Below are 27,668 nucleotides of genomic sequence, written 5' to 3'. Positions count from 1 at the left end.
TTCCCTTGCCCACCAACAGAACACCTCAGCACCTTAGCCTGCCACAAAGAATGGGAGCAGTTTTGGAAAGCTTAGGCACCTCACCGCTTCACCCAAGAGTGAGCGTGTGCATTCATGAGTAATGGAGGCGGTGATGAGTCAAGCAGCGTTTTGCAGTCATTAGCTGACTCCAAGGTGTGCTACTTCACAGAAGGGTTAGATGCTAATAGGTTCATTTGCTCGCTTTGTTTTGATTCCTCAGGATGGACTCTTCCTCTTACCTATGGGATAAGAATTTGCAAGGCTCTTCATTTAGTTGTCAGAGAGATAGTTTTTGAGGCCGTGATTTATGTCTGCCATTGAGGCACAAATCTATTTATAGGGGCTTTGAAAGCATTTAAGTGGGGAAGCATAAAGAATTGGATGCTCCAAATAATATTAAGTAGCTATTCTCCCTTTCAGGAAGCAGAGCTTAATCCCATTCCCCCTTGAGCTGGACTTAGTGAGTAGTAGCCAGTGAATAAATGTATGGAAAGAAGAAAACAGTAACATTACAGTAGAGAAATTTAGCAAACACTACCTTAAACAAGTGATCAAGTTTATTATAATGAGTGATATCATGTGGATATCATTTATCCCTGGATATGATGTGATGGGGACAGAACTTCACCTCTGTGGTCTTCCTCCCAAGAACCCAGACTTATCATATGAAAAATATCAAATAAACCCACATGGAGGGACATTCTACACAATATCTGACCAGTTCACCTCAAAAGTGTCAAAGTCATACAAAACAAAGAAAGACTGAGAAACTATTACTGACTAGATGAGACTTAAGGAGGCATGAAAACCAAATGCAATGTGGTACCCGGAATGGGATCCTGCAACAGGAAAAGGACATGGGTGGAAAAACTGGCACAATCCAAATAAAGTTTGGAATTCAGTTAATAGCACTGTACTAATGTTAGTTTCTTAGTTTTGACAAAAGGACCCCATAAATATAAGATGTTAACGTTAGGGGAAACTGGGTGAGGGTATATGGAGATGCTCTGTCATCCTCGGAACTTTTCTGAAAATCTAAAACTATTCCCAAATAAAAGGTTTATTTAACACCTCCCCCCCACACACACAAAAAAAGAACAGAAGGAATTGGAGTGGTTAGCATCTTTTCTACCTGCCCAAGAACACAAACATATCCATTCCTGACTCTGTGTACACTTACGCCTTTTGCAATTGGCTTTTGGGTGATAATTAACGTAGGTTAAGAGAAGGCAAAGAGAATAGGAAAAAATTAGATAATAAGGAGGAAAAATGTAGACAGAAGAAGGAGGAGGAGAAGGGGGAGGAGAAGGGGGGGAGAAGGTATAAAGTGAAGGCACTAAAGGTTTTATCCCTGCTCAGGAGCAAGAAAGCAAAATAAAGTAGCAAAAGATAATGTGTGCAGTGCTGCCCGTACACAGGTCCTCATGGGTCTCAATTTCACTGTCACCTTATATGTTTAGGGCCCTTTGTTCATAAATGCCAAAGGGTGCAGAAATGATGAGACAAATTTCTCCAGTAGGAAGCTGGAAGTGACTCATCGATTTCATTTCCTCTTCCAGGGTTCACACGGAAACTGCATTCCCCAGCCACACTTGCTTTTAGACTGGTACCATAAGACTCAGTTCTGGCCAGCAGCATGTAGATGGAAATAACATGTGCCACTTCCCAGTCTGGCCTCTAAAACATCTCACACCATCCACCACCCTCTCTCTCTTTCTCTCCTGCTCTCTAGACAGACCGTTGGAAGCTAAGGTCTCTGAGATGGTAAAGCCACATTATGGAAGATGCCCAGATTCCTGAGTTTCTGAGTTGGAGGTGGCCAGAGAGAAGAGATGTTCAAGCTGCACAGGATGGTGGCCAAGTGAGAAATACAGTTTTATTGTGTTAAGCCTCTGAGATTTGAGGCTTGTCTTGTTTATTACAGTGGCAAGCCTATCCTAATACAGAATGTATATACAAATGACCCTAATGACTAAAACATTCTAGGGTAGTTCCAAATGCAGAAAAGGGAGGGGGTGGCATTCATCTGTGGCATCAAAGGATGACAGCTATTGGTCTTGCAGAGTTGGGAATTGAATATTCCAGGTGGAGAGGTCTCCCTAAGAGAACTACCAAAACAGAAAACAGCAGGGCATGGTCAACAGTCAGGACCGGCATATGGTTCACTTTAGCTGGAACACTACAGGGAAGAATGGGAGTCCTGGAAAATGAGCCTGTAAAAGAAAGTTCAGGCCCCACCATAGCAAGTCCTAAGTGATGCTTTAAAGAGATATCTTAGGGACTTAAAGCTTGCAAGCAACCATGTGACAGGGGCAGATTTACAGGATCATTCTGACCCCACATACAGGATGAACTATGTGTGAAAGAAGGTGGGCAAGGAGCCCAGTGAGAAGACTTCTGCAGTAGTCCAGTGTTCAGGGACGGCCTGAACTAGGGAATATGAAAAGGAAAGAGTCCTGAGAGACATTCCAGAGTTGACATCCCATCAGCTGGTAGGAGTTATTCAGCTATGCAGGACACAGTATCACTGACGGTGACTTTAGGTAACTTAGAATCATCTCTTCAGCCTCTCTTTTTACCATCCCCGTATGCTAGGCTAAATTCCTCCCATCTTCGGGCTACCAAATATTTTGCAGCTGTCAAGTACAAACAGTTTTCACAAAAAGAGATTAAATAGGTTTAACTTGTTATTCAACAAGTTGTTCCCATCTTCCTTTATTCACAGTCCAAGACCAAGACTCACATTTTAAAGGGCAAAATGCACTTTTTCTTTCTTTCTTTCTTTCTTACTTTTATTATTTCTCTTTTTCTACTAAATTCAGATCAACAAATATTTATTGTTTATTCACAGAAGCTATGCAAAGTGTTCGGGACATACATTTAAATAAGAAAGTGTCTGAAATTAATAAGTATCTCATAAGTAAGGGGTCAGAAATTCCAATGCACGTGTAGCAACTGTAAGACAAAATGTAACGACTTGTGTGACCCCAGGCTATAGGAACTCACAGAGAAGACTCATTTTGCCCAGGCAGGATGCGAAGGCAGTGGGGATACCTGACCTGGGCGGAGAAAGGGGGAGGAGCATTCCAGGCCATGAGCAAAAACATGTCATGGTAATGAGCTTGTCAAGATTGCAGATGGTAAGGAGTCTAGTATATTGGTCAGGACTCAGTTTGAGATGACAGAAACTAAACTCAAACAGACTTAAGACAGACAGACAGACAGACAGACACTAAATCGGCTCATAAAACCAAGCCTTATCTAGCTTCAAGTGGATCCAGGAGCTCAAGGGATGCCGCCAAGAGTCTGTCCACTTCTCTCTCAGTGTTCCTATCTTCTGTGTCAGCTTCATACCCAGACAGTCTTTTCCCCAGGCAGCAACATAGCCCCTGGAAGGACCTGACACATCCCACCAGCTTCGCACCACACTCCCAATACTTCCTACAAAACCACAGGTTGGTTCTGATTGGCCCAGCTAGAGGCACCTGCCCATCTCCAGTCAATCCCCATGGCTGGAGGAATCCTGTACTTCTGCCAGTCAGGCTTGAGATACAGGGCCAATCCAGGAGGCTGAAGGTGGGGTCAGCCCCACCCAAGCCATGCTGGTGGAAGGTAGAGGAACAGAGCTTCCCTAAATGGAATGAGGCTGCTGTTCCCACAGAAGAAAGAACACATGCTGGCTAGGAAACAAAGGTCACCGCAACCGGTATGGCTGGGGAATAACACAGCGGGTAAGGATGGCAGGAGTGGTGAGGTGGGGGAATGGCGGAGGATCAAGACGAAATAAGGACTTACCATGGATCATTTTCATGATACGCAAAGGAACACGGACTTTATTCTTCAGGCTACCATTTCTCAACTATTTTTTCCCATAACATAATGATGGATGGCAGCATCTTGCAGGCATATCTGGGGTTTATTCGCAATTTTTTCATGCATTGGCTCCAATTCCACGCTTATTCTCTCACGCTAGACAGAATGATACAGTGAACCCTGCTCTAGTGGGTTTTTAAAGAGTAAAACAAAAAGAGAATAAATTATTCACAGACTTTTGATTCAACAATGTTTCCCAATGCCTCAGATGAGCACAGATGCTGTCGGCAATGGGGAGCCACTGAAGGTTTTTAGATGTAGGATGGGTCAGATGAGGAGATGCTCAAGGCAAAGAGGCCAGTTGGGAGGCTATTAGAGTAGAAAGGTGAGGAGTGTCAAGGACTTGAGCCAAACAAATAGCTGGAGAGAATGGAAAAGGAGAAACTAATTACAGAGCTATTGCACAGGATGTAACTACTTACTAAATGGAGAGCAGCAACAGAGGATGCTTCAGGTTTAGCTGACAGCTTCCAAACCATCCACTCTCATCCCTCCTCCCCTTCACTCTTCACTTGCCTCCCAACTATAACATTCACATGGGAAAAAAAAGGAAATGATGGGAAGCAGATATGGAGATTCCTATCTAAACAAAGTTCTTCCTCTCAGGTTCAAAAGAGTGCTTCTTCATAACTGCTTATTAATTGTACTTTAAAATATAGTCAAATTATAATCTGTAACAATAATTGTTGGTGATTTTATGTGATTATTAACAATTGTGTGGGCATTGCTAATAATACCTATAATTGCAATTGCCAATTATCACAGAATTATTATTACTGACAACTCAAAACAGTGCCTTATGTTTTATAGCACTTTACCAACTTTACACTTTTATTTATCTCCATTTATTTCATTTTCACAATAATTCTGAAATAAGTATTATTGATCCCATTACACAAACTTTATCAGAATGAGTGACTTGCCCAAAATCATACAACAGATAAGTGGCAGAGGCAGGGTTGAAACTCCAGATTTCTGATTCCTAGGACCATGATTTTTCCACTTGGTTTTGGTCCTCATTATTTGCAGTAAAAATTAATAAATAAAAACTGTATTCCCAGTCTGAGAACTGGATCAACATTTAGCTTTTAGATTTTTAGCTACTCACATTTGCCCAAAAAGAACATTTAAATCAGGAGGAATGAGGTATAGGTAGTTTGGGGAAAGTAGAAGCTAATACTCAGCCCTAAGGGCAGATGGCAGGTGGCTGCCAAGTGGTTTGGTCTTAAAGATCCCACAAGAATCCTGTCTCCAAGTCACTCTGGCACTAGAGCACCACAAGACTGTCCCAAAGTCACTATGGCCCCAGAAACTACCTGTCTGTATTTCTGTTACAGACCTATGTCCAGAATGCCCCAGCTAATGTGCTTTTGGGAAGAGTATATATTTTCTATCACCCCCTGGGGGATCAGGATGACATTGCAGGATACCTGGGCAGAGCTCAGCATAAGAGAACTTTAAAACCCTGAGGCTTCCAAATAAGGCAGAGTAGAAGCTGATAACATTAAAAAAAAAAAAAAATCCATTATACTTCCTAATAACAGGCCCCAAACCCTCTGACCACTATACTTCTGTGAAAGCTGCTTCCTGTTACTGGAATTTGCTCTTCCTTAATAAAACCTAACCTTAAAAATAGTCATATAGGGCTTCCCTGGTGGTGCAGTGGTTGAGAGTCCACCTGCCGATGCAGGGGACACGGGTTAGTGCCCTGGTCTGGGAGGATCCCACATGCCGCGGAGCAGCTGGGCCCGTGAGCCATGGCCCCTGGGCCTGCGCGTCCGGAGCCTGTGCTCCACAACGGGAGAGGCCACAACACTGAGAGGCCCGCGTACCGCAAAAAAAAAAAAGTCATATAGTTTGCCTTCAAGGCTCAGTCAAATGACATTGTTCCAAGAAGCTTTGCTGAAGCCCCCCGCAGGTGAAATGCTTCTCTTCTCCACCTCCAAAATTCCCAGAGCATTTTGCACCTCAGTGCAGCCTGCACTAGAGCTCACACTGTGGCTCACTCATCTCTACTTACATTGGTGCTGCCAGTAGAAACATAATGCAACCTGCATGCCTAATTTTCCAGTAGCCACATTTAAGAAAGTGAAACGAAGTAGGTGAATTAATAATATATTTTATTTAACCTAATACATCCAAAATATTATTTGAACATATAAACAATATTGAAATTATTAATTAAATATTTCACTTTTTTGTATATGTTAAGTCTTAGAAATCAGTGTAGATTTTACTCTTACAGCATATCTCAATTAGGAGGCTAAATTTTCACTGGAAATCCTTGATTGTATTTAGATTTTATACAATGTACAGCTTAAAATGTAGATTCACATACTCGAGTTGTTCCAGACATAATTCTCAATGGAAAACATTAGTTTTCCAATAACGGTTACTGAATGATGTCTTTTTTCAAGCTTATATTTAAATAGCTTAAAATTAAATAAAATTAAAAATTAAGTTCCTCACTGGCACTAGCCACATGTAGGAAATGGCCATCATACTGGACTGGACAGCTATCTATACTACTAGATTATAAACTCCTCAATGGTTTACAGGGCCTTATTCATCACTGTATGCCCAGCATTCAGGTCATTGCACTGCACACAGTAGTTACTCAATAAATGTTTGTTGAATAAATGAATGCATGAATGGTTCCTCTTAGTATCGCCCACAGTATTGAGCAGAACACTTTCCATGTATGACAATAATTGTGCCTCTTACTTATATAACACTACACAGTTTACTAAGGTCATCATCTTTTCATCTTCATGAATACCCACCGAGAGAGATATTATTTCCACATCTTAGGCAGAAAACAAAACTAGAACAAGCTTAGTCTCTGTGTGTAAGGTCACTTAATAAAGGGCAGAGCCAAATTCTGAACCTACATTTTCTGATTCCCAATTAACACTCCTTCAAATTCACTGGCAGCTGCTCTTTAGTGATCAACAAACGTATGTAGAATTGAATTAAACACTTCAGAGTGCACAAAGAATGCTCAGTACAGCTGCGAAAGGATTCTCTCCAATGTCCTATATCAATAGATAATATGAATATCAAAATTACATAGATCTTGTGCATCCATTAGTGGAAGATATGGTTGCTTGACAAAAAGTCAAGAGATTACAGTTAATACCTGTTTGATAAGAAAATGCCAAGTGAAGGAGAGTTAGAACAGTAACTAAAGAAGAACACCAAAGGCATTAACAGCTGGAGCACCTCTTATCTCTGACCACACTGTGCTTCTGGGGAGTTCCACAAATCTGCCTGAGGTATGAGAATCTAACCCAGGTAAATGATCCTAAATCTACAACAATCTATTTACACAAAGATGTCCCTCACAGCATTGTTTATATTACATTTGCAAAACACTGGAAAATTTTCAAATATCAGAAAATGGTTTACTAAACTATAGTACATCTACTAAGTGACTAAATTTAAGAGTTTTTGATGCTCATAAAAGTTTAAACATGGAGAAATGTTGGGCGGGTCATAATGTTAAATTTTAGAACATGATACTGTGAGATTAAAGAGAAGTTAAACATATTCATAGAGGAAATCAAATTTTAGCAATCTGCAAAGAAAGAATCATGGGTAACATTTTCCCTTTTCCTTTTTCTATGAGCACTATCACATTTATAATAGAAACATATTTTTTTAAAAAAAGCTTTAAACAAACAGGTAAATACATCTCAATACCCCCTTGTCCATCCCTCACCATGGATAATGAAGCTCAAGTAAAGGAAAAGTTTCTTCTACTTTTTGTTTAGAAAATGGGCTTCCACTTGTAATCAAGGAGATAATCCTTTTCTCTGAATTGTTGGTCTAAGCTACTGAGTCAAGAACTATCATCACCCTTTGGAAGGATGTGACAACTGCAGGGCCACAGTCTAACTTGATGCCCAAGGTCACACAGCTCTGCAGAACGGAGTCCAGCCCACAGACGCACTCAACTTTCACAGCAGAGCTGCTCATATTCCCAAAGTACTCTGGCTGGCTTCCAGCAGATCCACTTCCCACTGGGCCACAACAGTGTGGGGCTGCCTTACACACTTGGCTGATCACCTCCCAGCTCTGGGAGATGTTGTTCACACTATTTTAAGAGAATCGGCCACATTGAGTTCTCAGTGATAAAGAGACTGGGATACGAAATGCCCTTGCAGCAAGCCAAAAGCTGGCAAAGACCACTCCCAAACCTCCTAGGCTTCCCTCTGGCCTTGACTATGAAACAGACCATCCTTCTTCCGAGTTTGGTAGGATATCCCAAGGATGAGCAAGGGCTAGTATGCAGAAGGACCCCTGCCAAGAAAACAAAGTCTCACATCTTGCTGATGGGCTTCCAGAGGGACAGGTAGAACCATTCAAACTCAGCTGAGGGGTTAAGCATAGTTCAGTGATTAATCACTTGGATTCTGGAGACAGACAGAACAGAGGTTCAAAGCCCAACTCTAATACTTGAGAGCTAAGTGATCTTGGGCAAGTTATTTAACTACATTTCAGTATTCCCATCTGTCAGGTGAGCATGCTAGTAGTACCTATCCCAAAAGATTATTATAAGGATTAAAGGAACATTTAGAATAGGGCCAGGCCCTTAGTAAGAACCATGAAAGGGTCCTTCATTTGCAATATTGGTTGAGCACCTCCAAGTACCAGGACCATTTGCAGTTCGCCAAGCACTGTGCTGAGCTTTACATACTGTAATGTTTTTAATCCTCACAATAGCCCCCAAAGCATAAGTATGATTATTTCTGTTCTACACATGAGGAAACTAGTGCTGGGGGGGTGGGTTGGGATTAAGCAGCTTGTCCAGGTCACGTATGACAGAGGCCCCATTCAAACCCAGGTCTCTTGGGATCCAAAAACAAAAGGTCTTCCCAGGTGAGGCCCAGACTCAGAGTAAACGTACTTAGGAGAAACAAGTACATTTCTCTGTCATACTTACTTGTTAAGGTTTGTTTACTCTGTTAAGTGTTCTCTCTTTGGTGTGGGGTTCTGCTCCTTCCTGCGTACGTCATCCACACAAGATTTTCTCTTCCTTCTCCTGACTCCTGTTTCTCACCCCAGGATGAATTAGAGCTCACAGTAAAGGCCCCAGGGCTTGGGTGAATTAAGGACACTGAGGCACTAGGAAAGATTGCTAATCCTCTCCCTGATGATGGGGAAAGACGCCTTGCCCAGATTCAACTCCTCTCCCTGTCCTGCATCCCCTGCCCCAGCTACTAACCCCACCATGATCTGCCATGGTAACAGCAGCAACAGTGTACTCGATTTTCCATGGTACTGGGCATTTTCTAAGCACTTTCATGTAAAATCATCTCCTTTGATCTCACAATGATCCCGCTGGGTAGAAAGGGAAAATATTTATCCCTGTTGTACACATGATAAAACTGAGGTACCGGGAGTTAACAACTTGCCTGATATATGGCTAGAGAAGGGCCCAGGTTTCTTGCCACCTACAGTGCTCTTTCCAAAGCACTGAAGGTTCTGAAGCTTTTCTTGAATCACAAACTCTCATGACAATCTGTTGAAAGGTTCAGATTCCCTGAAAAATAAATATGGAACCCTAGGCCCTCTTTGAGGCATTCCCAGACCCCCTGAAGTCATCCACTAGTGCCTGACCCCAGGTTAAGAGCCTGCACTACACTTAACGCCCATCCATACTAACCCGAGGGAGAAAAACTGAACATCAGGAGCCACAGGGAGGTGCCAAGGCCTTGGTCAGGATAGAATCCTCAAGAAAAAAATCCTCCACATTGTTTTGCTTTAGTCAGTGTGGGCCAGGGAAGTGAGGGATTCTCTTGTACCTTCAAAGAATGCCCGGTAACTCTAAGTTCCAGAAATGCCTTTCTGGGGTAAACACCCAGTGACCACAGGACCTAAGTTTTTCAGGGCAGAAAAGCTAGGTTTTAGTCCAACGGTTTCTTTGATGTTTGATTAGAATAAAAACGGTCACTTTGGAGGGCCTCTTTGAGTCCAGACTTGAGGAAGTCCTTAGCTCCCTGCCATGTACTAGAGCTATAAACTCTACGAGGACAGGGACCACGCCTATTTTCTTTCCATGTTAAACCTAATGCCTACTACAGTGCCTGGCTCATGGTAGGAGTTCGACAATGGTTATCATGAATGAATGAACCCTAAGAAGTTCCCACATCCATGCCTGACCTGATTCCCTGACTTTTCAAAACTTTCTCTTTTCTAAGCCACCTCCTCTACATGGCACGTCTGACCACATTCCCTGATTGTACTTCCTCTGTGCCATGGACATGGTTCAGTGGTGTTTCTGCCAGGTAACTGCTGCTATTTAGTGATGAATGCAGAGATCAGAGAGGAACATTTTGGGATCATGTGGAATAAAAAGCAATCCTATAAATGTAAACTGTTACCCTATAAACATGGATTATTATTCACAGAGAGGAAGATGTATAAAATACTGAAGGACAAAGTAGAGCAGTTCAGGGTTTTTTTCTATATTTTTTCTATTGACTTTGAAAACTAGCTCTTTTGCATTCCACATGATATCTAAAATGAAGTTAAAACAACAATATGTCCAGGCAGGGAATGTATAATAAAGCAAGCCTCTCCCCAAAAAAGATTCATATATTTATTTTCATTCTTAAAAATCATTATAAATGTATAAAATCCTTAAAACAGTTCTCAGTCCTACCCATAATCAATAGTTATTTCCTAAGCAATACATCTTCCTTCAAACCAAATAGTCTCTGTAAACACAATAGTGTTTCTCAGTAATCACATTTGGGCAAAGTCCCAAACCACCTATTTGTAAGTGGGAACAAGCCCTATCCTCACCAGTAGCATGATAGAGAACTCCCCAAGATGAAGGTGTTCCATTCATGAGACGCTCCAGTTCCCTCCACTCCATGCCTATTTACTGCCCAGGACAAATTTCCTAGAATATATGGAGCAGATGGTTTCTTGCATCTCTTCCCAACTCCACATTCTGTGACTTCACACTGCTAACTTGAAATTGGCCATGGTGGGAATATTTCCACTACAGAAATTGGCAAAAGCCAATGTCCATCAACAGCTGAATGGATAAACAAATCATGGTATAGCCACACAACAGAATACTACTCAGCAATTAATGGAAAGGATCTACTGATAAATGCAAAAACATGTAGGACTCTTAAAATAGTTAGACTAAGTGAAAAACGCCAGCTTTTTTTGAAAAGGATATACACTGTATGATTCCAGTTATGCAAAAATTTAGAAAATGCAAAGTAATTAATATAATCTATAGCAACAGAAAACAAATCAGCGGTTGCCCGGGGATCCACTGGGGACAGTATGGAGGGGCTGGAAGGAGGAGTTGCAAGGAAATTTTGAGAGTGATGGATGTGTTCATTACCTTGATTATGGTGACAGTTTCACGCATGTATACAAATGCCAAATGTATTTGAATATGTGCAGTTTCTTTCTATGTCAATTAAATCTTAATAAAACTCTGTAAAAATGCTCTTCTCTGTTTATTCCTATAACAGCATTTGTTTTTGTTTTATTTAATATTAACTATATAAAGCAACTAATATTTTAATAAATAAAACAAAGGCTACTGCACAGGACAGTAATTTTTTAAAGACTCAATTTCTTTTGTAATTAATCAGTTTATTAATTTATTTATTTATGGCTGCGTTGGGTCTTCATTGCTGCGCACAGGCTTTCTCTAGTTGCGGCGAGCAGGGGCTACTCTTCACTGTGGTGCGCGGGCCTCTCATTGCGGTGGCTTCTCTTGTTGCGGAGCACGGGCTTTAGGTGCGTGGGCTTCAGTAGTTGTGGCACACAGGCTCAGTAGTTGCGGCTCCCGGGCTCTAGAGTGCAGGCTCAGTAGTTGTGGCGCACGGGCTTAGTTGCTCCGCGGCGTGTGGGATCTTCCCGGACCAGGGCTCGAACCCGTGTCCTCTGCATTGGCAGGCGGACTCTTAACCACTGCACAACCAGGGAAGTCCCAATTATTGATTTACTTATATTTCTTCCACTAAACTCTAGGTTCATTGTGGGCAAGAACCTTTCTGAAGTCTATCCTAGGCAGATATTTTCTCCTCTCCTTTGCCTCCAACTCCTCCCCCCAGGAACAATTTACGACTCTATTTCTGTGCCCTGTTTCCAGATTGGGGGGTGGGGTGGAGTGGGGTGGAAAACACACAGGCTTTGGGGCCAAAATGGTGCAGGTTTAACTCCTGGTTCTGCTCTTTCTCAGTTGTGTGCCCTTGGCAAGTCACTTAATTCTTCTGAACCTTACTTTGCTCATACATAAAAGAGGGATGATATTGACATCTACCAGTAGCAGATCAAAAAGTGACTATACTATTCCCGTGAGCAGTATGTCAGCAAAATACACAAAAATCATCAGCACTGGCACTACACAGCTTTAGGAAAGGACAAGCTATCTTGAAAAAAAATACTAATAATAGTCAATTCAAAGTTGTGAGGTATGAGCACCATCCCACTCAACCTAAGGGGTTCAGCACTGATTGGAACTGCTGGAAGAAGCCCCACTGAAAAGAGCACCCAGGGCTCCTCTTCTGGTGCAGTTTATTAAGGGTCAAGATGCCCTTTGAGCCAGTGTTTCCACTTCTAGTTACCTACTCTTAGGGATACAGCTTAAAATGTGGGAATATCTAGATGCATGAGGATTTTTATCACAGCATTCCTGTAAAGAATGAAAAACTGGAGACAACCTAAATGTCCAGCATATATTCTCACACACACACACACACACGCACATTATGTGGCAACTTGGAAAAATGCTTAAGATAAAACATTCAGGGCTTCCCTGGTGGCACAGTGGTTGAGAATCTGCCTGCCAATGCAGGGGACACGGGTTCAAGCCCTGGTCTGGGAAGATCCCACATGCCGCGGAGCAACTAGGCCCATGAGCTACAACTACTGAGCCTGCGCGTCTGGAGCCTATGCTCCGCAACAAGAGAGGCCACGATAGTGAGAGGCCCGCACACCGCAATGAAGAGTGGCCCCTGCTTGCCACAACTAGAGAAAGCCCTCGCACAAAAACGAAGACCCAACACAGCCAAAAATAAATAAATAAATAAATAAATAAATAATTTTTTAAAAAAGATAAAACATTCAGTAAAAAAAATTAGAATACAAAACTGTATCCACATTGTAATTATGACTGTAAGAATAAGTCATAGATATAAAGACTTCAGGAAGGATGCCAAAATGACAGCAGGGATTATATTCAGGACTTTTTTCTTTTACCCTTTATCAAATGTTCTACAAGATAAGTATATTATTTTTATGACAAAATCTCATTTTGTAAAAGATGAATAAAGGAGGACTGGTGACTAAGAAACTGAGGCAATGTCGCAAAATGAGTTTATCCAGAAGGTGGTGAAAATACGTCAGCCACTGAAACTGTAAGCAAAAGTAGTCAGTGCCTTCTGAAAACTTCCACCTATCACATTCTCAAAAGAAAACATGTACGTCGCCTGAATTCTGCTGAATTGGCTTTTGGAGAAAGACAACATAAGGGACATTTGGTGACACTTCGGTTATCTAAAATGGCATGGACATATGGCATCTCGAGGGGTGCGAGAGCTCATTCTGTGATGATTCCAAAACTCCAGACATCCGCTCCAGATAAATGCTGTAAAGAAAAGGGAGCAACGTCTGTATCCGGGAACCACGGTCAGGAAAGGCCTTGATGGTCATTAGAAAAATGGTGCCCTGTGGAGGCAGCACACACCAAGGCAATGTGGATGTGGGAGAAGGAGGGAAGGGAGAAAGGGCCGAAGGGGAGCCTGCAATGCAGGTAGAACCGTGGTTCTCAGGCCTGCTGCACTCCACAAACCAAAGAAGCTTTCAAATCATACAGCTCTCCGGGCGCTACCCCAGGGATGCTGTTTTAATCACTCGTGAGTATACTGTGAAGCCCGGATTAAGAACCACTGAAATATAAGGTAAATAATAAATCTGAAGAGGATAGAGATTACTAAGTAAAAGACAAGGTTTTCAACTGGGAGAAGATGAAACTACAGCACGGAGGGAATTTGCCTGCGGTTGCTGCTGATGCCACTGGTATTATTCATTACAAAAGGGAAACAATTTTAGAAATTGTCTGGTCTACTTTATCTTAGGTCTCTCTCTCTCTCTCTCTCTCTCTCTCTCACACACACACACACACACACACACACACACACACAAATATACACACCTCAAAAAGTTGAACTTGAGCCAAGTAACTGAATTCTTGGTGATATTTTATAATTTAAAAAACTACAATTAATTGAGATTTGGGACTATGCTAAAGGTTTTTTAAATCTTTTTTTGAAATGATTGTAGACACACAGTAAGTTACAAAACTAGTACAGAGAGCTTCGACATACCCATTACCCAGTTTCTGCCCAGTTTCTGTCTTACACAACTACAGTATGTTATCAAAGCCAGGAAGGTGACATTGACACAGTATAAGTACCTAGCCTATGACCTTACTCAGATTTCAGGAGTTTTTATGCTAAGTGTTTTGACATACACTTTCTCATCTTATCCTCCCATCATTACTATTTCCATTTTGCAGAAAAGAAAACTGAGGCCAGGAGAAGCTGAGTAACTTTCCCAAGGTGGTAAGTGACAGACAGGATTAGGATAGAAACTCAGCTTTTCCTGATTCCAAGCTCCAGTTCTAAACCACCTTCCTCTACCAGGTCCCTGTATTGCACCCACACACCTCCATGGTTCATGGCCGCTGGGGACAAAGGGCTCTGGCAAGACTGCAGGGTGATGCTGGTGACAAGCTCGTAGGAGAGGCCTGTGGGTAGCAAGTGTGTGAGGTCACAGCCAGGAGAGCAGTAAGTCTTAAGAAGGGCCTTCTAGTTCTCCAGCCCAGCAGCTAAAGTGGCATTTGTAGGCTGAGCTATGTTCTGCAGGAGGAAGGGGCAGGCAGGGGATGAAGCCCAAGAGAGCAGGCCAGCAGGCAATGAAGTAAGAGTCCATCCTGGGCACGAGGAAATGGCAGGAAATGAAGAGAGTAGGCTGCTGCGGGTACTTCACTGGGAAGCAGGCAGGAAGCAGGAGCCTAGCTAGAAAGCAAACGCACACCAACAACCAAACCAGAAGACACAGACCACCTCGTCCAGGCTAGACCAGGGAGGAAGTGTGTTCTAGTGCTTATATGTGGGTTCTGGAGCCAGAATGTGTGGCTCTAAATCCCACCCACACCTACCAACTGGTGGTCTGACTTTTGGTAAGTTAAGTTCACACCTCAGTTTCTCCATCTGTAAATTTAAAGTAATAAAAATTTTAAAATCTCCCAGGATTGCTGTGCAGATCGAATAGACAGCATGTAAAGCATGTAGAAAAGTGCTTGACACATCACCTTCAGTCGGGTTAGCTACTGTTATTACACACAACGTGACTGGACAAGGATTAAGAGGAAAACGCTAGAAACTAAAGAGAGGGAGAAGGTGTCTCAAAGGTCCCTGGTGTCAGAGTGGCTTTTCAGTACTAAGGGACACACCTGAGCCACAGCCAGATAAAGTGAATTCCTTCACACAACACCGGGCCTACAGCTAGCTGTACATCTACCAGCAGCACTCAGCAGGATGCTGATGCGGGATCGCATTACCTACGACTACAAGGCACTTGCTGGTACCAGACACTGTGCTCACTGCTCCACATGCAGAGCCCCCTTGACTCCTCACAGGTATCCCTCGAGGAAAAGAAGATTTCATCCCATTAAACGGTTGAGGAAACTGAGGCTCAGCTTCAACTGCCTGCTCAAGGTCACACAGCAGGCGAGGAGTGGAGCTGGGATTAAAACCAGAACTCAGGCATTCTCGCTATACCCGTCAGTGATAAGATGTAGGCAAGTCTTCAGACCATGGGGCTGGGCACAGACATCAGACACTGGCCGGCAGGAGTGGGAGCAGTGCTACATGGCAGAAAGAGGAGAGGAGAAAAGACTTGGAGACCCAGTTAAAAGTCCAGACAGGGCTTCCTTGGTGGCGCAGTCGTTGAGAGTCCGCCTGCCAATGCAGCGGATGCGGGTTCGTGCCCCGGTCCGGGAAGATCCCACATGCCGCGAAGCGGCTGGGCCCGTGAGCCATGGCCACTGAGCCTGCGCTCCGCAACGGGAGAGGCCACAACAGTGAGAGGCCCGCGTACTGCAAAAAAAAAAAGTCCAGACAATACATTCACACTCCTTTTTCTGGCTAAGTAATGCCTCCCCCAACCCACTCCATGTCACTCTTGCCACTCTGCAATTTCCCATCATTACAGTGGCACCACCAGGTTCAGGTCAAGATACTGCCTTCCATCAGATTACAGCAGCCCACGGAGCCCCTACCCGCAGGACAGGGGATTATTTAGAGCCTGGATTTGCTGATACACTTCTTCATATTCCAAGTCAAACTTATTTCTGCCCATTAGGGTTGATGCATTTTATACTAAAGGACTGCCCATACCACCCTTCTTTGTGTCCTTTCTCTCACAAACACCCTCCCTGGGCTCCAGGTAGGATGAAGATATAACGGCTTATAAAACAATGGATGAAAGAAAAATCCAGAGTGCATGCTGACACTACAATCTAGAAAGGGAACAAGAGAGGAAGGAAAGGGAAAGCTCTTATTTACCATCAAATGTCATTTAATAAATGGAGAAAGAATAATAGAGTTAGAAATTGCCATTGATTCAGGCAAGAATCATCAAGTGACGCTAAAACCATTGCATAAAAGTTTGTTAAGAAAGAGATTATCAGCAGCTGCATAGCACAGGGAGATCAGCTGGGTGCTTTGTGACCACCTAGAGGGGTGGGATAGGGAGGGTGGGAGGGAGACACAAGAGGGAGGAGATATGGGGATATATGTATATGTATAGCTGATTCACTTTGTTATACAGCAGAAACTAACACACCATTGTAAAGCAATTATACTCCAATAAAGATGTTAAAAAAATAAAGAAAGAAAGAAGAGATTATCTTCATCATCTCAAAGTTATCTCCCCGCAGATAACGTATTACCTACAAAGGGCAGAACGGCACCTTTACAGGGGACACATTAGGGGAAACAATCTTAATGAAATAATCAAAGCTAACATCACCAGTAATGGGACAATCGACAGCCTTCTTCCAGTGCTGCATGGAGGACGCAACATCTACATCACTTATATAGTATTCCTGTCAACATGAATAACCTGAATCAAATCGCAAGGCAACGATCAGACAATCCCAAACTGAGGAACGTTCTGCAGCACAAAACATGTGACCCGTTTGCTTCAAAATGTTAATGCCATGCAAGACAAAGAAAGACTAAAAAGCTGCTTCAAATTAAAGGAGACTGACAAGTAAATGTAACGTGTGCTTCAGGAACGGGTTCTGGATCAGATAAAAAGATTGTCATAAAAGACATTATTGGAACATTTGGTGAAATCTGAATGTGGGCTGTATATTAGATAATAGTTTTATACCAAAGTTAAGCTTCCTGAATTTGGTAATTATACTGTGTGTGTAAGAAAGTGGTCTCACTCTTAAGCGATACAAGCTGAAGCTGAAAGGTCATGATGTCTACAACTTAAGGTCAAAAGATTCGGAAAAAAAAGATAAATAGATGATAGATTTGATAGCAAGCAAGCAGAAGTGACTCTAGGTGGAAGATAGACAGTTGTTCATTTTACTAGTCTTACAACTTCTCTGAAGGTTTAAAAATTGTCAAAATAGTTTTTTGAAAAACAATGTAGGTACCTACCAGTTGGCTTAGAGCTAGACACAAAAGCCTGATTCAGTGCTACCCATGGAAACCTAATGACCAACGAAACTCAGCCCCGACAGGGCCAGACAGGGTCGAAGATAGAATAATTATCAAAACAACAGAGAAACACAAAATTTAATAAATATAATTCAGCCCCCTGCATACATCCCCTTTCTCATTCTCAATCCGGACCATTTTCAAAGAATGAAACTGATGTACAGATCAAGGTTTGGATCCCGGAATCCAAGTTTGCTATTTGATTCACATCCTCCTGTTTCTAGCTTTGCAGAGTGTGCACAAGTTATACTCTCGGGCAGTTTGCAATGTGTCTGCCTCTGAGTACTTGACCCCATCACCTGAGCCAGAATCATCATCCCTTCCAAAGGAGGACAAGCATGTCTAGCATGTCTACAGCTCTTGTTCAAATAACCATCCTTCCCCAACCGAGCTGGCCTCTGGGGTCTAGAGGTAATTCATCTTAGCAAATTCAACTCCTGCTGCACTTACTGGTAATCAATAAATGGGGAACAGCCAGACTACAGTCATGGGGCTGTCTGTTCAATAACCATTAGCTGCTACTACATTTAGAAGTAATAGAAAAAACAATGGTCCCTGTTCCAATCCATGTGGGAAGACATATTCTCACAAGTGTCTTCCCCTGATTATCCATGCTCTTCCTCCATAGATTTTTAAATTCCATGCTGTTCTCCACCTCCATTATTCCATCTCTGCTGCCGGGCAGAAAACCTTAGTCTTGATGTTCTGTGTATAGAGGGCAGAGGCATGAAAATATAAATCCTAATTCTGTAATTTAATTAGAAAAAAATATGCAGTCTTCTTTCTGCTTCCCCAAAGATTTCCCAACGCTCCAAAGATCTCTGCCTATGGAATAAAAGTGAACCTTCTTCTCGTGGCAAACAACGCCCTGCCATATTTGGTCTCAACTGTACTTTTCCAAGACTGCCTCACTTTCACATGCCTTAGACACAAATCCAACAGTTCCTTCAACATACGCCGTGTCTTCCTGCCTCCTGACCCTGGCTAACGCCATTCCTTTTGCTTCCCTTTTATGTCCACCATGATCCAGTCTGGCCTGTTTCAATGGTTACACCAAGTGTCATTCAACATATTCACTGATCCGTGTGAGGTCCAGGGGCAAGGGTATGTGCTGGTCCAGTTCACCTCAAGTGGCTCCAGAGCCGGGCATGGGATGTGACTGCAGAACAAGGACCGAGCACTCGAATGGGAAGAGAGCACCTGTTATTAGAAAGATTCAATAAGAAGGAAATCTCTCCTTTCCTGCTAGCAAGGGCAGAAGCCCCGCCTTAAGGCTGCAAGTGGGGACAAAAATTTCTACAGAGTAAAACACAAGGTAACATTATCGTGAGGTTCATAACATAACCCGGGATCCCCCACTGCTGAGGACAGGGACCAATCACCAATCAAGGGATATCCAGACTTGCATGACCGTAGGGCACAGTTTCAAAGGGTTTTGCTCTATTTGTATTTAGGGAACCTTAATTTTACTGCAGAAAAACCAATGAGGTAAAGTCATTTATCACTGAAAGTTTCTAAGGCATAACATATATGGTGCTTCTGAGGTATTTCCCAGTGTAGGGTCCCATATCAGTTAGGCCAATCTGTCTCTTTACCTCATCCACCATTAAGACTTAGCCCAAGGCCTGGTCCTGGGGAAGAGGAGGATATAATGTAGGAGAAGCAGGAAGCCAGAGACCCAGCTTTTCGGACTTGGGGGATTATAGGAAGATGAGGCAGGCGGGGCAGGAGTGAGACTTCCTCTTCTCTTTCTAGAGGGACATCTACCCATAAACCAGAAGGTCCACATCTGAGTAAACTCTGGCCAGTAGAGTCAGGTAGAAGGAGGCTGGGTTTTAGCTTCCCCGAGTTATCTCTTGGGTTCTGTGTGGTTTGGACAGGCCCCAGAGGTTCCCACAAGCTCCTGAGGTTGAACCTCAGAAGTTACCAGGGATTGTGCTTGGGGAGTTGGCCCATGAGGTTGACATGGGGACAAAGTACCCAAGGGCTAAAGGCCAGACCATCTGATCCAGAAGCACATGAGAATCATGACCAGACCTCGATAGGATGCAAAGCACTGCCATAGAGAGATGGGTGGCCTGCCTTCATTTAGAGAGAACTTCAGAGACTCCTAGCACACTTCAGGTCTCTGTGTGACCAAGGACAGAAGTTCCTGTCGCTCATCAGGAGGCACGGGAGGTTGACCCACGCTGCACACTGGCAGAGAGATGGAGATGAAGCCTCCAGGAGTATCCGAGCCTCTCCCCCACCTGACAGTACTGAAGCTCCCCACTCCTCCCTGTGGGATTCTCCTAGGATGACTCACTCACACTTTGTAAAATGTGCTGCTAGGAGTTATTCTGATTTAGGCATATACCAAGTTGTTGAGGACACCTCAGATGAGTGCCATTCCTATGGGTAGAACCCTGGCTTCCCCAATAGCCTGATGAGAATGTGTCTGGTTTGACAAAGGATACGCTCTTAAGGGGAAGTTAGCCTTGGAGACAGGTCCACTGGCTGGCAACCAAAGTGTTCAAACCAGCTGTACAATGTCCAACATTCTTTGGCATTTCCCTTGTACAAAAGAAACAATTATATTTGGGGTACGATTTTAAATGCTCCCTTCTCATGTTGTAGTTTCTTTAGTTAATCTCAATGTTTCAGCAAAGTCTCCAGTGGGCAATAAAAGTACAAAAGACTAAAAAAAATTGTGGCCTGCCCCATGTTCACCCCACCACTAGAGCCCACGGGGAAGATGCAGCATGAAATATAAAATCAAGCACAGAAAACTGGCCCAGGATTTCTAGGCCAGTAGCCTTGAAGCTGAAGCTGTGCCCACAGCACAGAGCTGGCAGTGGTGGGCCAGCAGAGGATCGCAGCATGGTGTGAGACTGAGTTAGCCGGGGCCTTCTGAGAAGCAGGTGCCAAGGAAGGATTAGACATGCAAGAAATTTATCAGGGGGAACATCTGAAAGAGAAAATGGGGAAGGAGCCAGAGGAGGCAGGGAGAGGCGAGATGCAGGTCTGACTTCCAGTGAAGGAGAGAAGGACGGCAGGTTGGGTGGGAGCGTCTTAGATCACAGTGCAGTTCTAAAGAAAGTTCACCAAGGAACTTGGAGTCCTCGAGCTGAAGTCACCATCAGAGGAGTCCTGTGTCTCCCAGGAATGGCCACCCTTAGGATCCCTGGCACTCTTAGTCATTGGCTGAAAGTACCCTTGAGAAACACAGCCAGAGCCATCCCAGGGACAAATATCCTCGCACAGAAGCTGGGGCCATGGGTCAAGTACATTCCGTGTGGTCAGAGATGTGAGAGGTGCATTCACATGGCCACCACAGAGACAAACTCCCTCTTTCCCAAAATACTAGTGGAAGGACCAGGAAGAATGCAAACGGAACAGTGTCTGCATGATATATGCTTTGTCAATTTCCAACATTGGAAAATCTGTCTATAAAAACTTGCTTTGCAAAGAGAAGCCTAAGTATTTCCCTTGTGGGAAGCCAAAGTTGCAACAGAAACTCTTCTGAGTTTTAAAAAAAATCAGAATTCATTCTTTCATTTTTCCCCTTCACAGACCTGAGCAAAACTCTACTGCTTTGGATTAGTGAAGACTAGAAAGGAAAAATTGCAACTCCAGGGAGACAGCACTAAGTCACGGAAGTAGGGGCCCCCCGAAGTTCCCGGTGGGTGACCAACATATGGTGATAGAGAAAGACATGTGACCAGACTTCCCATGAGCTAATTGGGAATTTTAACCCATGACTCATTCCGGGGTGGGGTCTGAAGCTGCAGGGGACGCTACCCCACACCAAGCCCTATCATCAGCCAGATTGCACATTTCCTGAAAGTAATCAAGTCAGAAACTGGCTTCTTGGCTATAGCTGTTGGTCGAAAAATGAATGCCAAAAGCCAAAATGAGGATGAGTTCAACGATTTAATTCTGCGTGGAAAACGCAATCCATTAAGTGGGATCTGACAAGGACTTAATCTCATGTGCAGCCGAGGTGTTGGCTCAATGCAGTTCTGCTCTCTGGAACATATTCTTAGTAAGTTATGTATAGAATCAGGAACGCTTTTGCCAAAGCCCAAATAAGTCCATTCTGTGTGGGAAGAGAAGTCCATCAATCCCCCAGTGACTCTCCAGGGAGTGAGCATACTCTTCTTCCAAATGCAAAATGATCAAAACCTATGCTGAGTCACACAATTCAAGGTAAGTAACTGAGATGGCCAACGTGCTGGATGGCTTCAGAATTTCCACTACTGCCCAAGGAGGTCAGGCCAGAGGCCAGCGTTGCTCACAAAGTACCTACTGGGCTCATATTCCCAGCCTGGGGCACATGGCACAGCCCAGTCACAGAAGAAGGGGATCAAGGTGCAGAGGATCAATCCACTCCTAAACAGGATTTTGAAAAACTGGGAGAGAAGGAATTAGGGGCTGCCATATTCATCGCCCACTGAATCCTAGCAACAGGGCCCAAGGCCACTGCTGTTATTTCACTGTTTCCATTTGTCAAATGAGGCAACTGAGAATCAAAACCATGACTCAAAATCACACAGTTAAGAAGAGCATTTGCAAATTCATGCCTGTGGTATTCCAAAGCCCACGCCTCACTCCTCAGAGGGTGGTCCTTGGACCATCACATCACTTGGGAGCTTGTTAGAAACACAGATTCACAGGCTGCTACCCAGACCTACTGAATGTGGGTCTGCATTTAACAGGATCCCTCAACGAATTTATTGGACATAAAGTTTACCTTAATGGGCTCCTACCAGAAAGGGGTAGGTGGATCAAAAACGTAAGTTTAGACTAGAAAAAAGATTCAGTGCAATAGAACAGGGTCAGTCTCATAGGATAAGCCTCAAACTATATATCCAAATTGCACACCCAGATTAGTAGAATCAAGCACGCTACCTTATTTCACCAACAGCAAACCCAGAAGCAGGAAAGCCAAGGTGATGTGGTGGTAGAACATGGTGGACAGGTAAGGCTTTGGAGCCAGGTGGACTGGGTTGAAATTTCCAGCTCTGCCACTTGCTGGGTGGCTCTGGGTAAGTTACTTGATCTCTCTGAGACTCAGTTTCCTGACCTGCACAACTGGGATAGCAATACACACCTTGCCAGGGTTTGGGGAGATTGAGTAAATGAATGTACAGTTCCTAGACATAGCAGATGCTCAGTAAACATTGGTTTCCTTGACTTTCAGTACAATCTGGGCTGGGTCTCACCTTTGCACATGTGCACACTAGAAGCTGGGGAGATAAAGGGTTCTCAGCAGCCAGCTCTTTCCTGTTCTCTTGGGTCACTAATCAGACTGGCTGGACTGGTCTATCTTCCTTAAGCTTCAGGTTCAGCATATTCTCTCATCTCTTTTAAGAAAAACCTGAGCAGAACAAGGTTCAAAGGGACAGGTCGTGAGGAACAAAGAAAACAGGCACCTGGATACAGTTCCCAGAAGTGTCTACTTTCGAGACACTCAAGCCTTTTTATTTAGCTATGGTCCCCACTTTCCTCTTTTCAAAAGTCTCAGGTTTTGAAAGCAGACTTTTTCATGTCAGAGGCTTCATGAGCGTTCAGAGCCCACAGTGTCTGCACCTGGACCCACAAAACCCAAGTCTGATCTTATTCACTCTGTGTGTATCTGCTCAAAGGCGTGGAGGAGTGGGAGGTGGCTGCCAAGCGCTACCTGCACGTGCGTCCCCAGCTGCTGCCCGGAAGGACATCCCCACCTACCATGCCCACTTCTGCATCAGTTACAGAAGCTGATACAATAGGTGTCCTTGGGACAGAGTATCTCCCACAGATGGAAGTAGCTGAGGGCAAGGGTCCCAATGAGGGTCCCATGGTCTGACTGCCTCAGGAACAGCTCCAGCACCAATAAAGAGGCATTTCCTTGCCCAATCAAAAAAAAAAAATGATGACCATATTTTGTGGCCCCAAATTCCAAATGCCCTCCAAGTGTGAACAAGGAGAAAGAGAAGGGAGTAGGCAAAGCTATCACTTCTACTCTGTTGCTCGGTGGTAACGATCCTGCAGAGGAGCTATGAGGACAGAGGATGCCAATTCACGAGAACCATGTGTTCCTCCGCAGCAAACAAGACTCTGCAGAACCGCAAAGGGCAGGATGTTCACAGTCACATGCCTGGATCCCTTAATTGTGTGTGGGGTTGTGTATAAGTGTGTCCACACACACACACACACGGCACGGTGGCTGAGAGACTGAATTTCAGAGTCAGAAAAAAGAACCCAACACCTCAATCTCAGCAAAGGGATGACTGTACTGCTTGGTTAAAGAAGTCATAGTAGGGATTGAGAGCGCTGATCATGGAGGCACCCCTGGAGTTTGAAACTGTAGGAGCATAATGCACGGGTCGTCCTAGATTTTCCAGAGTCACTAATATTGGAGTCAGCAATTACCAGGTTTTTTCAATTCTGGAGTAAAAAGGGAGGTAGGGGAGAACACATTGTGATATATTCCTATCACATTATTTAATATCCAGCTATAACTCATTCCTTCTCTGCAATCCAAAAGGCATCTAGAAAACAAGTGGTATTACAAGGGCAACCTTTTTTTTCATTCTGAATTTTATTTTATTTATTTTTTATACAGCAGGTTCTTATTAGTTATCTATTTTATACATATTAGTGTATACATGTCAATCCCAATTTCCCTATTCATCCCACCACCCCCACCCCTGCTTTCCCCCCTTGGTATCCATACGTTCGTTCTCTACATCTGTGTCTCTATTTCTGCCTTGAAAACCGGTTCATCTGCACCATTTTTCTAGATTCCACATATATGCGTTAATATACGATGTTTTTCTCTTTCTGACTTACTTCACTCTGTATGACAGTCTCTACAAATGACGCAATTTCGTTCCTTTTTATGGCCGAGTAATATTTCATTGTATATATGTACCACATCGTCTTATCCATTTGTCTGTCGATGGACATTTAGGTTGCTTCCATGACCTGGCTATTGTAAACAGTGCTGCAATGAACATTGGGGTGCATGTGACTTTTTGAATTATGGCTTTCTCAGGGTATATGCCCAGGAGTGGGATTGCTGGGTCATATGGTAGTTCTATTTTTAGTTTTTTAAGGAACCTCCATACTGTTCTCCATAGTGGCTATATCAATTTACATTCCCAGCAACAGTGCAAGAGGGTTCCCTTTTCTCCACACCCTCTCCAGCATTTGTTGTTTGTAGATTATCTGATGATGCCCATTCTAACTGGTGTGAGGTGATACCTCATTGTAGTTTTGATTTGCATTTCTCTAATGATTAGTGATGTTGAGCAGCTTTTCATGTACTTCTTGGCCATCTGTATGTCTTCTTTGAAGAAATGTCTATTTAGGTCTTCTGCTACAAGAGCAACCTTGATTCTGCTCTAAATTATTTCTTGATAAGTAAGCTATTCCCACATTTTGCTTATAATAATTTATCTGCAACAAATCTCACAACTGATGTTACTACCACAATTAAGGACAACTGCATTAGAGAATATTTACCCTCTAACATTGCTATTGAAATCAACTATCTTCTTTGGAAGAAAGGATGGTTCCAGGATAGCACAGAATTGTATTAAGGAGACCAGTAAATGAACAACAAATGCCAATACATTTCTGGGTTCCACTGCTATAGGACTGGCATATTTACACCTACTGTGTTTCTCCCACTACACACCAAGTGCTACAAGGAATCAGAAATAAATCCTGACCTTAACAAACTTATAAATTAATCTCTTTCTGGAACCAAGACATTGGCACATAATACAACTAGCAGAGCAAAAGAAGTTCATGGCCATCAGTACCTTATCTCTATTAAAGAGCACAGAGGGAATGCAAAGAGAAGGGATGATGGTAATGGAGTTGGGCTAGCAAATACGATGTTCTTTTCATGGGAGCAGCTCTTTAGCTATTCACTGAAGAAGATGATGAACCTGGTTTGAGGTGGAAGGTGTAATTACCAGAAGACAGTATATGAAGGGGTTGACTCCACCAGAGACACTTGCAGATGAGAACACACAGACCACGAGACCCATTCACCCTCCCGTCTTCCCCCCACAGTCACTTGCAGAGAATCACAGGTTCATAGCATGTACTTCTCTCTACTTGAGTGGTTTTTATTTTACTTAAACCTCACAATGCAGTAAACCCTTCCTAGGAATAAGAAAAGCATTTGCCTTGCAATTCTGGTCCCGCCACTGCGTCAGTCACATTATATAAAGAAATCCAAACCCCTATTCATCACTCCTTTTCAGAACTCATCTATAATTCAGTCCACACTAAGAACCTTCACACAATGAAATGGCTTTTACTGGGCGATTACACATATCACCTGGATGCAGAAGGGAACACATTTTTCAAGTATATTTCCTGGACTCCAAATCCTGTCTGATTTGTTTATGAGGGAAGAAAAGGGAAGCTTACATGTACTACTGGCCATGTGGAGAGTATGAAAGCCTTATATAATGGAAAGAAAAATGAAAGAAGTAAAATTAGAATAACAGGGGGAAAGGAGGGGAGGAAGGCAGGCTGGCAAAATCATTAAACCTTAATTTCTGATACCAGTATGACTGCGTATTTCAAAAGTGAGTTTGAAAGACCCATTCAGAAAAAAGAATCACTTTTCTATACCGCATCCATACCCAGGCTGATTTTTATTTAATACAGGTGAGAAGGTAAGGAGACGCCTCATGATGAAAGTGGAGTACAATACAACAAGAAAACACCAGAGAACTTGGCGGGAAAACGCAGGACTAAACGATGAACAAGGACAGAGTCAACAGCCACCTGGGAAACCACAGAAGAAGATCCACACTTCATTTCAGGAGGCAGCAGCTCTCACTTCTCTTACAACTAGAAGCAAGGAACTCTAAAGGCACGGGGCTGAGTTAATTCCCACCACGTGCTTTTTCCCTGTGCACTTATCTCCCTGCGTCATCCTCCTTTGAAGCAAAAGACTCATTAATCCAATTCAAATTGCCAATGTCAGTAAATCCTTTGCCTCAGCGTTTAAATGCCAATACCAATTAAATACCAACAGCAACTTAACTACTGATATGGTCTTCACTACATTCAGGAAATCCAGCCAGAAGTTTAGCGGCATTACTTCCGACACTACTTCATCAATTCTAATTTACTTCGTGCAGAGAAATGAGGTAATTTGCTGGCCACGCTGACGTGGCATCCAACTGGACTGAAATAACTCCACAAGCAAAAAGAAGGAACAAACTGAGTTGCAATCCACCAAACCTGAAGGACGTTTTCACCAAGGCTTCCGGGCTATCAAGCTGAGGCAATTCATCAGCTAGGATTTCCTCCGGTGGCCGGGGGTCATGGACAATCGTCGGCCGTGGCTTCTCCTGGACATTCCCTGTGAGATCGTCGATGAGGGAGTTCCACAGACAGTTCTGCGACTTAGACCCTGAGGCATGAGGGGGAAAAAGGGGTGCAGGTGAGTTACCAACCAGCTCCATGGCCTGCCTTGCCCAACTCGGGATTTTCAAAAGCAGAGCAGGAACACTGACATATCTTTCATGATCTCCACCAACATGAGAGGGCTCCAGAAGGTTTTGGTCAGGCAACTCATGGAGTAACCAGGATTTTTAAAATTTATATACAAAAATAGGTTAGCACTCTGAGCATTTTAACTCACAGCTAAGTACTGTGAATATATATCCTGTCTCATTTCAGTGATAATCAACTCCAACTCCTGACAGAGTTGTCGGTATTTACTGAAGTATTTATTCAGCAACTGGAAGTATACAAAGGACGACCATTTTAGAGAACAGCAGGATATTCAGACACAAGTCTCCCCTGTGAACTCATCTTGCCTAAGGCCCAAGTTTCAAGACTGTATTCTGTGGAGACACCCACCCCAAAGAGGGCCCCCCGCCTAAGAACTAGACCCCACTACAGGCGGGTTCATTCTTCTGGAAGATCAAGATTCAAGGAAAACTACACTGGGTGTTTACCAAGACCCTACCCTACAAACACTTCAAACATATGAGATGA

General features: G+C 43.4%; 1 protein-coding gene across 1 annotated transcript in view; it reads right to left on the bottom strand.

Annotated features, from left to right (window-relative positions):
* The window catches only part of PDE1C (phosphodiesterase 1C), a gene marked incomplete at both ends in the record, with an annotated part of 550,586 nt that overhangs the window by 322,752 nt on the left and 200,166 nt on the right, over positions 1 to 27,668 (bottom strand). Inside the window, one exon of the mRNA XM_082661639.1 lies at positions 26,907 to 27,078. Coding sequence (XP_082517765.1) covers positions 26,907 to 27,078 — 172 coding nt within the window. The remainder of the gene's footprint in view (positions 1 to 26,906; positions 27,079 to 27,668) is intronic.

The sequence above is a fragment of the Grampus griseus genome (genome assembly GCF_964374135.1).
Source record: "Grampus griseus genome assembly, chromosome: 9".
NCBI lineage: Eukaryota > Metazoa > Chordata > Mammalia > Artiodactyla > Delphinidae > Grampus > Grampus griseus.
Note: the sequence above shows the minus strand (reverse complement) of the source record. Positions and strands in the feature narration are given on the sequence as shown.